The sequence below is a fragment of the Carettochelys insculpta genome, chromosome 13, assembly GCF_033958435.1.
Source record: "Carettochelys insculpta isolate YL-2023 chromosome 13, ASM3395843v1, whole genome shotgun sequence".
Classification (NCBI taxonomy): Eukaryota; Metazoa; Chordata; order Testudines; family Carettochelyidae; genus Carettochelys; species Carettochelys insculpta.
This window is the reverse complement of record NC_134149.1, coordinates 164120-177439: the sequence shown is the minus strand read 5'-3', so window position 1 is coordinate 177439 and position 13320 is coordinate 164120. Positions and strand designations below refer to the sequence as shown.

Sequence of the window (13320 nt, the reverse complement as noted above, 5' to 3'; positions counted from 1 at the left end):
TGTGGATATATGGCTACTTGTGGATTAAAACAATAATCATGCAAATGATCTAAATTGGTCAAGCATGCTTACCATGGTGGTTGACTCTTGACTTCTGCATGTTGTTCGAATAATATTAAGAAACCACGGCTTATCTGTAGCAGAGTGGTGTAAGATTCCCCCTGCATATTGGAATAACTGAAAGATTTAGGGCATGTCTATACTTAAGTGAAGAGCAGTGCTCACCAGTATCAGGAGGTAGTTTAAAGCTGTCTCCTTGGACCATGCAATACAGAACTTCTATGCCGCTTGGGGTGTATCTGCTACCATACATCCACATCAAAAAAAGCTGCTGGTCTTTGAGAGATTCTCTCCATAGTTGCGCTTATGACATATTGTCAGAACTGTTGATCATTAAGAACATTTGGAAAGCAGTGCCCATTGAGTACTATGTATTAACTGCCTAGCTTGTAAAAGGTCCATTTTGACCTATTCCAATCTAGTTCTCATGATCATGTAAGCATAGGGATCTTTCGTCCCTCCAGGAATTTTAAACATTTAAAATCCTTCAGTTAGCTAATCAGTTAACGAATTTTAAAAGCAGAACAGACCATTATGATGATCTAATAGAAATATTGTGCTGGAGGTCCTAAAAATCTTACTATGTGATAAAAGAACTAAATGACAGAGAAGTAACCACCTCCTTAGGTATGTTGTTCTAGAAATGAATTACCCTAGCAGAAAAAAAAATAGTTGTCTAGCTTTTCAGATTCCAGCCGCTGGCTCTTGTTCTTTTTGTCTTAACTTATTAAATGGGATTGTACATAGTAATCATGTTACCAAGTAGCCTTTTCTTGAGTAAATTAGGTAGATTGAGATTCATTAATCTTCCCCTGTAAGGCAGGTTTTTCAAATCTCTAATTCATGAACCACTCCATCTTTTTCAATTTATAAATTTTTTTGATTTGTGAACATCAAAGTTTGGAATCATATTCCAGTATCAGTATCTCCTAATTTTATATCCTGTATCAATTCCACCTCTTTAATCCTGTCTCATTATCTGCACGTATAACCAAGGATTGTGCTGGCTTTCTGAGGTACTGTATCTCCCTCAGATCTCACATACCTGTTGAGTATTTTTGCTATTGCTCAGTTAGGTTTTAATGTGGGTCTACATAATTCATTCTTTCTGGTTCTGGACAGCCAAATGTTCAAGGGCTCCAGTATCATTTTAATCTGCCCTCCTTTGTCCCAGAGGCACCCGCTCACACCTGCTGCTCTGCCTGAGAGGAGCTCTTTCCCTGGATCTTTGTTCAGTATGAAGGATCTGTATGCTTGCAGCTCTCGCTGATTGGTCACTTTGTGACTGATTCATTGAGGAGTGGTGCAAATCCAATACTTGGATCTCACACTGTGTAAGTGTCCCCATGATAGCGACAGACCAGCCTATTCCCAGCTTCAGAGTCATGCACGTTAGGAGCTGCTTTCGGACAAATGGGCTCTATGATGGTAGTTTGTAAGTGTTCTGTGTCAATGAGGCCTAAATGTCTGCATAAGTAGGCCTTTGCCCTGACTTCTGAGAAACATGCTAGTCCTTAATCTATGGTTGAGACTGTGCAGATAAATACTGAGGCAATATGGCAACAAGCAGGCATCTGCTCTGTACCAGATATGCTGCCAGAGTGTCTTTCGGCATTGAAGATTTCTGTTAACATACTGATGTTACATACGTAGTGGGGCCACTGGATAATCGAGATGCTAATGATAAGGCCATGGTGGAGAAACTAAATAAATTCTTTTCTTGGGTCTTCATGGCTGAGGATGTTGGAGAGATTCCCAAACCTGAGCCATTCTTTTTAGGTGACAGATCTGAAGAATTGTCCCAGGTGGAGCTGTCACTAGAGGAGGTTTTGGAACAAAGTCATAAACTTAATAATAAGTCAGCAGGACTAGATTACATTCATCCATGAGTTGTGAAAGCAGAATTAACTGTGGTTTGTAACCTATCCTTTAAATCAGCTCCATACCCAGTGATGGGAGGACAGCTAATGTGATGCCAATATTTAAAAAGGGCTCCAGAGGTGATCCTGTCATTTAGACTGGAAAGTCTAACCTCAGAACTGGGCAAATTTAGTTGATCCTGTATTAAAGAATAAAACTGTTAGACACTTAAATGAGCATAATTTGTTAGGGAAAGTCAACGTGGTTTATGTAATGGAAATCATGCCTTCCTAGTTTACTAGAGTTCTTTTGAGGGGCGTCAGTAAGCACGTGGACAAGGGAGGAACTAGTCAGTATAGTGTACTTAGATTTCCAGAAAGCCTTTGACACGGTCACTCACCAGAGGCCTTTAAAGTTGTCATGGGATAACAGGGCAGGAGCTCTCATGGACTGATAACTGATCAAAAGACAGGAAACAAAGTGTAGAAATAAATGGCCCATTCTCATTAAAAAAGAGAGGTTACTAGCGATCTCTCCCCAAGGGTCAGTACTGTGACCAGTCCTATTAAACCCATTTATAAAATGATCTGGAGGAAGGGTTAAACAAGGAGGTGGCAAACATTTTACATATAAACTGCTCAAGATAAGAACAAAACATACTGAAGATCTTTAAAGATATCTCATAAAACTAAGCGGGCAACAAAATGGCAAATTAAATTTAATGTTCATAAATGTAAAGTAATACACATGGGGAAAAAATAATCCCAATTGTTCATACAAAATGGTGGTGGTGGGGGGGAATCTTGGTCTTCTCTCTGCTCATCCTGGCTAATAGCTATTTATGGACCTATCCTCCTTGAATTTATCACTGATTTTTAGATCCCTGTTAATCTTTCACTTCAACATCCTCTAGCAAGGAGTTTCATAGGTAGACTGTGCATTGTGTGAAGTACTTCCTTTTGTTTTTAAACTTTCTACCTATAACTTTATTTTGTGACTCTTTATTCTTCTGCTATGAGGAGTAAATAAAATCTTTTTATTCACTTTCTCCACAGTAGTTATTTTATAAACATCGATCATATGCTCCCTGTAGTAGTCTCTTTTTGAAAGTGAAAAGTCCCAATCTTATTGATCTCTCCTCATGTGGCAGCCAGTCCATATCCTGGTGATTTGTTACTCTTTTCTGAATCTTTCTGATGCCAGGGTAATCTGTATTTTGAGATGAGGTGACCACAGTATTCAAGATGTGGGCATACCCTGGATTTATATAGAGGCAATAAGATACTGTTTCATTTTCAATCTTCTTAATGATTCCAAACTTTCTCTGTAAGTTTTTGACTGCTGCTGCAAATTGAGTGGATGCTTTCAGAGAACTATCCATTATGACTCAAAGATCTCTCTTGTCTGGTAATAACTAATTGAGTCCCCATCATTTTATGTGTGAGATTGATTGATTGATTGTTTTTCCAATATGCATTACTTTGCATTTGTAAACATTACATTTCATCTGCCATTTTCTTGCAGTCATCTCATTTTGTGAGAGCTACAGTATTATCTCCTACCTTGACTGGTAACATAATTTCTACAGTGAGCCTTTTGCTGGCAATATTCCTGTCTTCCTGTCTCTAGGAAGGAAGCAGACTCTAGGAGCCTGGTAGGAATCATCTCCTCACTTGTTAGAAGGACTCGTTTGTGTTGCCACTTCATTTTCTGACCATGCACTTTAAGGTAGAATCAATTTGCCACTCTTTCTTTTGCTCAAAACTAAACATGCCAAGATATTTTTTCAACTTTTCTTTAATCATTGGTCATGTTTTCTAAACTACTGTGACATCCTATTACTCTCTTTAAACTCTTTCCATATTCCTGACATGTGGTGCCCAGAATTGGCATGGTGCTCCATCTGAGGTCTGACTAGTGCTGAATTGGAAGGGAGAATGGCCTACTTGGTGGTGGTCCCTATAACTTTTGTATATGTGTAGAATGATTTTTGTTACGGGCACCGTTGTGGAAGTGATATATCATAGAACAAAGTGATTCCACACAAGGCCAGTGTGAGATGGTGTGCACTCCTGGAATGTATACACCCCCAGTTAAGTGGGCTTGATACTCATCTTACCAGCATCCTGGGGACCAGTTCCAACAGTCCCACCAACACCCTCACTTTGAGTAGCGTCAGAAACACAAATGGCAGCACTGATGCTCTGGGAGATGATGCCAGAGCTAGCAACTCAGCACCCCACACTCAACCTTCCAAACAGCAATTTTGAGGGTGTGATCGGGAGTCTGATAGTGTGTTCTCAACAGGGCATCATGGACACACAGCTGTTCTGCCACCATCTCTGTTCCTCTCCGTACCAGTGGGACGGCATCACAACAGACAGAGGTGCTGGAACTGGCAGCATGAGTCTACTCCACCCCCTTCATTTCTACACCTTCTGCCTGTCCCCCTACTCCAACTCATCATGGCCTCTTTCACCATAGATCAGGGATTTTCAGCATATGGGTCAGGAACCGAATATGTGTCATGATTACATTTGTTAAGGGTTGCCAGCAGCTTAAAGCTGCACATGGCTCTTGAAGAAGGCATTTGCAGCTCCTTAACACTGCCACATCCAGCAGCTATCGCTATCAATAGAGAAACAATTATGCATTACAAGGACAGCTTCACCACCTTTGATATTCATAGCCACCACAGGCAAGGCACTTAATAGGCTCTTGCAGTAAGTAATTTTTGCCCCCCTTCTGTTCTATGTAGCTGATTTGTCAGTTTTCAGTTTTTGTTTGTACACTCATCCCTCACTATAGGAGCACAATTGGTTCCCAACTGTCTGCTCGTAGGCAAAAACTCGTAAGAAGGACACTAAATTCTCATTAAAATACATGTAAAAGTCTCTGGTTCTTACTGCTCCTAACTCAGGGAAGGAGTGGCAGCAGCTGGCGCTATTTTTGAAAGGTAAGTGAACCTTAGGTTGTGGGTGGGGTTGGAAAGGGTTAAAGGCTGGGGGTGGTTTGAAGCCATGAGCAAGGGGGAGGATTAAAACCTGGTGGGCCCATGGGGCAGATGGGGGATGTTAAGGCTGAGGTGGGTGAATATCTGGGCGGGCCAGTGGTTGGGGTCAGGCTGTAGCAGTTTGGGGCTGCAGGGGGCAGGGGTGGGAATGGGGCTGCAGTGGTTTTGGGCTGTGGGGCTGGTGGGGAGGTCAGGCTGCCTTGGGTTGGGGCTGCCCGGCTGCGGGGGTGGTGTTGGGCTGCTGCAGTTTGGGGCTGTGGGGCCAGCGTGGGGAGTCAGGCTGCAGTGGGTTGGAGCCGCTGGGAGGAGGAGAAGGCTCATATTAGCAGGGGGGAGTTCACTCGTCTACAGAGCGAAGGTAAGTATATGTGTGTCTCGTTTTAAGCGAGTACTCGTTTAACAAGGGATGAGCGTATCTCCCCCAGGCGTGATTCTCCCCAGCCCTTCTAGCCTCTGAGTGTGGGGCTTAAGCTATGGGAGCTGGGGAGAAGTGGTTTGAGGGTGAGGGTCTTTGCCCACCTTTGATGCAACAGCAATCTCATATACCCCTACCTTGACGATTGTTTCCTGTGGGGACTATTGTTCTGCTACCTGGAGACCCCAGTAGCCTTCACCAGAGAACCTCTGGAAGAGCTGAGGTTCATGCCCAACTTGGTGAAGTCCTCTTTGATCTCAATTCAACACATAGAATTCATAGGGGCAGTGCTCAGCGCCACTAAGCCAAGGGTGTTTCTTTTTGATAGTTTCCAGGCTCTTGCCCGGTTTCTGTGCTCCCTGTCTGCATTTCTGGTCACCATAGTGAAGACGTATCTCTGCCTGCTGGGACATGGGGGCTTGGTTCCGTTTGTCCGGCTGTGCCTCCAACCCCTCCAGTCATGTTTGGTATCAGTATATTTCTCTGTTAGGGACGTCATGAACATGGTAGTCATGCCTCCACAACATGTCTCCAATGCTCTGTTGGCTAGAATCGTGTAACATGCTGGTCAGTATCCCTTTTTAGGCCCCTCAACTTAATCATGTTTCTAATAAAAGATGTGCTCACTTTAAGTTGTGGGGCCCAGCTAGGGTGACTCACCACTTAATCTGTGTGTCTGTGGAGGAATTCTCTCCACAGCAGTGTGCACAAGCGTTGGACTGTTCGCCTTGCCTGATTCGCCTGCCTTCCTCACCTCCATAGTCCCTATGTTGCAGTCTTAACAGACAACACAAGGGCCATGCACCACAGATACTATAGAAACCACCATGGCTTAACAGCCATGTTAAAAAGGCAGTGAGAGAGAAAAGGGCAGCTTTTAAAAAGTGGAAGTCAAATCCTAGTGAGGAAAATAGAAAGGAACATAAACACTCCCAAATTAAGTGTCATAATGTAGTAAGAAAAGCCAAAAAAGATTTTGAGGAACAGCTAGCCAAAAATTCAAAAAACGATAGTAAAATGTTTTTTAAATACATTAGAAGCAGGAAGCCCGCTAAAAAAGCAGTGGGGCCCTTGGACGATAAAGATATAAAAGGAGCGATCAAGGAAGACAGTGCCATTGCAGAGCGATTAAATGATTTCTTTGCTTCAGTCTTCACGGCTGAGGATGTTACAGAGGTTCCTAAATTTGAGCCAGCCTTTTTAGGTGACAAATCTGAGGAACTCACTCAGATTGAAGTGACATTAGAGGAGGTTTTGGAGTTAATTGATAAGCTGAATAGTAACAAGTCTCCAGGACCAGACGGCATTCACCCAAGGGTTCTGAAAGAACTCAAATGTGAAATTGCGGAGTTATTAACAGTGGTTTGTAACCTATCCTTTAAATCCACTTTGGTACCAAATGACTGGAAGACTGCCAATATAACACCAATATTTAAAAAAGGCTCTAGAGGAGACCCTGGCAATTATAGACCGATAAGTTTAACATCAGTACCAGGCAAATTAGTAGAAACAATAGTAAAGAATAAAATTGCAAGGCACGTAGAAGAGCACGAATTGTTGGGCAAAAGTCAGCATGGTTTCTGCAGAGGGAAGTCGTGTCTAACTAATCTATTAGAATTCTTTGAAGGGGTTAATAAACATGCGGACAAGGGGCACCCAGTGGACATAATATACCTAGATTTCCAGAAAGCCTTTGACACGGTCCTACACAAAAGGCTTTTATGTAAATTAGGCGGTCATGGGATAGGAGGAAAGATCCTTTCATGGATCGGGAATTGGTTAAAAGACAGAAAACAAAGGGTTGGAATAAATGGTAAATTTTCACAATGGAGGAGGGTAACTAGTGGTGTTCCCCAGGGGTCAGTCCTGGGACCGATCCTGTTCAACTTGTTCATCAATGATCTAGAAAATGAGGTAAGCAGTGACGTGGCAAAGTTTGCAGATGACACCAAGTTGTTCAGGACAGTCAAAACCAAAAGGGATTGTGAAGAACTACAAAAAGATCTCAGCAAACTGAGTGATTGGGCAGCAAAATGGCAAATGAAATTTAATGTGGGTAAGTGTAAGGTAATGCACATTGGAAAAAATAACCCAAATTACACGTACAACATGATGGGGTCAAAGTTAGCTACGACAGGTCAGGAAAGGGATCTTGGAGTTATAGTGGATAGTTCTCTGAAGACATCCACACAGTGTGCGGCGGCAGTTAGTAAAGCAAATAGGATGTTAGGAATTATTAAAAAAGGGATCGATAATGAGACAAAAGGTATCGTACTTCCCCTATATAAAACTATGGTACGCCCACATCTTGAGTACTGCGTGCAGATGTGGTCTCACCTCAAAAAAGATATATTGGCATTAGAAAAGGTTCAGAAAAGGGCGACTAAGATGATTAGGGATTTGGAACGGGTCCCATACGGGGAGAGGCTAGAGAGACTGGGACTTTTCAGTCTGGAAGAGAGGCGATTGAGGGGTGATGTGATAGAGGTATATAAAATCATGAATGGTGTGGAGAAAGTGAACATAGAAAAATTATTTACCTTTTCCCATAATACAAGAACTAGGGGACACCAAATGAAATTGATGGGTAGTAGGTTCAAAACTAATAAAAGGAAATTTTACTTCACACAGCGCACAGTCAACCTGTGGAACTCCTTGCCGGAGGAGGCTGTGAAGGCCAGGACTCTATTAGGGTTTAAAAAAGAGCTTGATAAATTTTTGCAGGTTAGGTCCATAAATGGCTATTAGCCAGGGGTAAAGTATGATGCCCTAGCCTTCAGTACAAGGGCAGGAGATAAATCACTTGATCATTGTCTTCTGTTCTTCTTCTCTGGGGCACCTGGCATTGGGCACCGTCGGCAGACGGGATACTGGGCTGGATGGACCTTTGGTCTGACCCAGTATGGCCATTCTTATGTATGTTCTTATCTATGTATGTCAGGAACATGCACGTTCCTCCATTCTCTTAGAAGCTCTACACCTGTGTGAACAGTGCTAAATTCCATCCACCATCTAACCTTATCGCCCAGGCATCCAGAACTAGTTGGTGGACCTCCTCAGTTGCCCTTTTCTTGCTTACAAGTGGTTGCTTTTGTGTGGATGTCCTCCCGTTTTCCTAATGTGGGGCTTTCCCCGGCTGGATCTCTTCATGTGTGCTCTTTCTGGGACCTCAGTCTCTGCGTCCTTGCAGATGTCAGATGTGTGCTGGATTCTGTGGAACTTGAGCCTGCTTTTATACTTTTCCCCTGTTCTCTCTTGTGCACCAAGTGCTTCTAATAATTTCCCAGACAGATGTTACTCTCAGCACTGTGATTGCATGCTGATGGAACTCTTTGCTTTTTCCCATTCCACTCCCTCTGCTTCTGGATCCCATCATGCAGGATCACAGTTGTTTCTATTACCTGGACCGTCACTCCCTTGACATCACAGCGTGGCGGCTTCATGGTTAACCTCCATGGAACAGCAGACGTAAGCTATCACCAAGGCATTCTTACGTGTTAGGTGGATATGCTTCTCCTGCTAGTACTCGGAGTGTTCTTGGGCTTCCCCCCCCCCCCCCCCCCCTGCAACTTTGAATCCTAGCCATGTGTGCCCTCCTTTAGATCTCCTGGACAATGACCTTCCTAGTGGCTGTCATTTCTGCCAGAAGGGTGTCCGAGTTCTGGGCTCTCATATCAGAACTTGCATACAGATCATAAGGACAAGGTTCAACTCTACCCTCACCCAGCTTTCTTTCTGAATGTTGTCCCTAAGAAATCTGTTGACCTGTGATGCGATTCTCTGTATGTTCTACGTCAAACTATGCTATTGTACAGCAGTCTATATGGGATGCAGGCTTTGGGGCTGCCATCCGTTTATCTACCATGCATTGACTCTGACCCCTCCTCCTGAATCTGACTTGTGAATCACCTAACTTGAAGAATAAGTATAAGTAAGCACACGAGAAAAAAGTTACTCACCTTTACTAATTGTTGTTTGAGCTGTTTTGTTTGTATCTATTGTGGCAGACCCTTACCTGGAAGCTTCCGGAGCCTTCTAGGAGGACAGTATACTGGGTGGTGGGCCAGTGCGTTTGTGTTCCCTGTCTGGGCCCAGGCCCTTATTGGTCAGATGGGCCCTGTGCTTCCTATAAAAGGCTCCCTCATCTGGTAGCAGGAGGGAAGGTTTTGGAAGGTGCACTGGGGGAGCAGAGCAAGAGCAGAATGAGAAGGTACCACGGGGAAGCGGTGGGCGAAGTGGCCCAGGGTGAGGCTACTACTTTGGGGCAGGGGTGAAGGCCCTGACGGTTGCCTCTTGTCCTTCATAGGGACCCTGGGCCGGAGTCCAGGGTAGAGGGTGGGTCTGGACTCCCCCCCACCCTTACCTAGAGGGATCATTCTATTGGAGCAGGTGTGGGCCTGCAAGGGGACTGGTGTTATTTTCCCCATACTGGTGTTGCCTATGATGAGGATGGCTCGCTAAGTGGAGACCCCTGCCTTTGGAAAGGCCTGGGCAAAAAAGGGGCCTCTGTGAATCTGAGGCAGCATAGAACCGCTAGGAAGTGCAGGGGCCCACAGGGGCTGACAAGGGACTTTGTCACACTATTCAAAACCCACCCTCCTTCCCACTGTCGGAGTAGCTGGCAAGAAGGAACTGCAGGGCATTCAGGTTGACAGGGCCATATATAGGGCTCCACACTAGCACCATTCCCGGGGACACAACACCCCAGCAGGTAGCTGAAACCATTAAAGCCCTGGTGCTAATCTGTGAGGCAGGAAAGCTGCAGCTCCATCAGCTGTTGTTTTACCCACTCTACCCACCTCACTGGGCTGGAGATGCGCAAACTCCCATGTTCAATTCCAACTCTGCCCTTGCCTGCATGCACTGCCTGTGTGGCTCGTATTTGTTTGGAATTGTGGCCAGTAGAAGCTTTGGGGGTAGTGCCTGCAGGTGAGGGCCGCAGATGGAGCCATCAGCCGAACCCCATGATGCCCGCTTCTAGGAGTGGCATGGGGGCTAGGGCAGGTAGGGAGTGTGCCTCAGCCCATATTTTACCAACAAACAGGAGCTACCTGAGGTGAGCACACTGTACCCCCAGTATTCTGTCCCAGTTCTGTTCACCCTCCTGGACTCCAAACCCCATACTTCAGCCCAGAGCCTTCGCTTTCTCCTGCACTTCGACCCCACTCTGCCCTAGCCTGGAATTCCCTCATACCTTAAGTTAGCAACATTTAGTTTTTGTAATATTGGAAATTCTGCTGTATTTGGTTATATTTTTAGTTGTTTGTTTAATGGTTATAGTGTGTAACAGTCATGTGGTCTTTAGGTTAATGGTGATAGCAAACTTGGCTTCTGAATCGTGTAACTGAGTACCCCTAAGGTGTTAAGACTTCGGGACAGGGGCTATCAACATTTGGCACATAGCTCATAGGGGTAATCTGCTGGTGGACTGCAAGACATTTTGTGTATTTTGACTCTCTGCAGGCAGAGTCTCCTGCAGTTCCCAGTGGCCATGATTCCTAGCCAGTGGAAGCTGCAGGAAGCATCAGTGGCTTGCTGATCCCTGGTTTGGGATCTTAGCCAGGTGTGGGCAAAATACAGCTTTCTGGCTGCATCTGGCCCAGCTAATGTTCTCTTGTGGACTGCTGATGTCCTCTGGCCCAGGCATCCTTGGTCAGGCTCTGTGCCTGTCATGCCTCCCAACTCTGCTCAGAGTGACCAGCTGTTGGGGCCATTCTGCATGTTTGTACGTTGTATGCATCCCTTGACTCTGAGTCTGTGGAAGCTTCTCTCTCACCAACAGAGTCCTCCATAACTGATGATGTAATTTCTGTAAGTGATTGCCTCTAATGCTCTGGTCCTGAATGTTGGAGTTGAACCTGCGCATGCTTGCCTTGTATGGGTATTTTTCAGGGCTAAATGAGTGAGTGTTTTCAGTTATAACTTGTCTGTTTGCAGGAGGTATAGCTCAGGGAAGCTTTATCTGTAAATTTCATTTGAACTAGATTGTGCTGTGTAATGTTTTTTATATTTGACACCTGTTGGTATGCTGACCCATAATCTTGATTTTGGTCTTCCAGCAATAGAACAATTACTGATGTTTTGATTCTTCCATTTTAGATACCATGTAATGGAAAGGCAGCAGATCGCATTCACCAGGATGGGATACACATCCTCATTAACATGAATGGCTACACTAAGGGTGCCCGTAATGAATTGTTTGCTCTCAGACCAGCACCCATACAGGTAAACGAATTTAACAGTGGTTGGAGAGTTCTGTCTGATGTAAGAGCAATGCTCCACATTTTCATAGAAGAGTCTGGTGTCTCTCCTTTCCTTGAAATTGGGAATGCTGTGCAAGTGGCTTGCTGATCACTATGGGACTGGAAGGAATTGAGTGTCACTCTGTAAGGACAAGCAGATACATAAAATAACTTTATAAAGTTAAACAAACTCCCTTTTCCTAGTATTTTTATGCTAATGTTTCAAAGAAAAGAAAAAATGTAGTGTTGTGGTTGCTGAGCATGCTAGCTTCTTGTTTTTGAGAGCTCAGGTTACATATTTTAGGTAGTTTTATCAGTCATGCTCTTTGGTAAGAGACTTCAGGTTTGAATCTTCAGATGAAAGATAAGCCTTGGAGAAACCAGAGCTCCCCATCTTGAATTCATTTCCATGAACTAGAGTAATTCCATACAGCTAGAATATATGATTGTGTAAATGCAATATTTTTTGATAAAGAGTCCGATAATGCTTTAACCACTGCTGAACCATGTGCAATTTAACATGCTGCAATATACTAATACCAGAGTCTTTATAGACTATATGTATGCACATATGCTGTGTTCAGAGTCAAATAAATCAGTACCAGCACAAAGTGGAAGATTAATGCTGTTAGGAGCACCCCTCAATCAGGGGTAAGGAACTTGTTGCTTGAGAGCCGAACCTGGCCTGCGGCTTGCCTGGATCTGGCCCATGAGACTTCAGGCTGTCTTTGCTCCCTCCATTGCCCTCTTCCCCAAGTGGTCTGAGCTGGCCCACCAGCCATACTGGTGGAGTGCCATGACTGGAGCACCAGCACAGACTATTTCTCAACACTGTGGGGGAGGTGCGGGGCACATTGCTGGCCAGTCCAGGCAAGCTTGCAGGGTGGATCTAGCCATGGGCTCTGACAAGCAGGAAAGAAGTGGCTCCTGAGCTCGCTGGAAGTGCTTGGTAACTGTGCCCCCATGGACAAAGGGAGGGTGGTGCCACAGGAGAACTTTACTGAAGCATGCAGAGCTGTGTCGAGGTGCTCTCCTCCTCCTCCTCCCCCCACCATGAGCTACCCCCGCCTGTCCAAACCTGCAGCTCTGCTCCTGTACCCCTTCCAGAAGGCCCCACCCCATCTCTTCCTTCACTCTCTTCCAGACTTCACACTTCCGCCTGCTTCTGCACCTTCACTCCTCTCCAGACTCTACATCCCCACTCCAGCCTGCTCCCCAGCAGCTACCTCCTGTTCACTAATATGCTCATTTTTGGCCTGACCCCAAGACTAATTACAGTCCTTCTCAGCTGTGTGGTGGGGAAATAGTGAAGTGAATTTCTCTTATTTCTGCGTTTTGGTTGGGGACCACATCTTTTAAGGGTGTGGATTTGGTTTTGGGCAGTGTCCCTGACCCAAAAATGTTTCCTGTCCTTAGCCTTGGTGACGGAAGTACCTAAGTAGCGCAGTTTAAATAAATGGATGAGATGGAATGTTAGCTACACTTGTTATTTGTAGTAGATGAGTTAGTTTCTTTCTTAGTGATCTCAAGACATGATATAACATTGTATAAAGCAAATTTATTTTACTCTGCCTTATAAAAATGTTAGAACAGTTTGCTGTTATCAATTTGAGGATACTTAAGCATAGGCATTACTTGCAATGTCCTGATCAAATTAATGTATTTTATCCTCACAACACTCGTGGTTGGCAGCAATACTTCACTTTACAGATAGGGCATAGACAGGCAGG

The 13320-nt window shown here is 44.6% G+C and overlaps 1 protein-coding gene across 2 annotated transcripts in view; it reads left to right on the top strand.

Annotated features, from left to right (window-relative positions):
* The window catches only part of OGT (O-linked N-acetylglucosamine (GlcNAc) transferase), a 95709-nt gene that overhangs the window by 59884 nt on the left and 22505 nt on the right, over positions 1-13320 (top strand). For both annotated transcript variants that reach the window (XM_075008098.1, XM_075008097.1), the window contains exon 15: positions 11448-11573. In XM_075008098.1, the coding sequence (XP_074864199.1) occupies positions 11448-11573 (126 nt within the window). The remainder of the gene's footprint in view (positions 1-11447; positions 11574-13320) is intronic.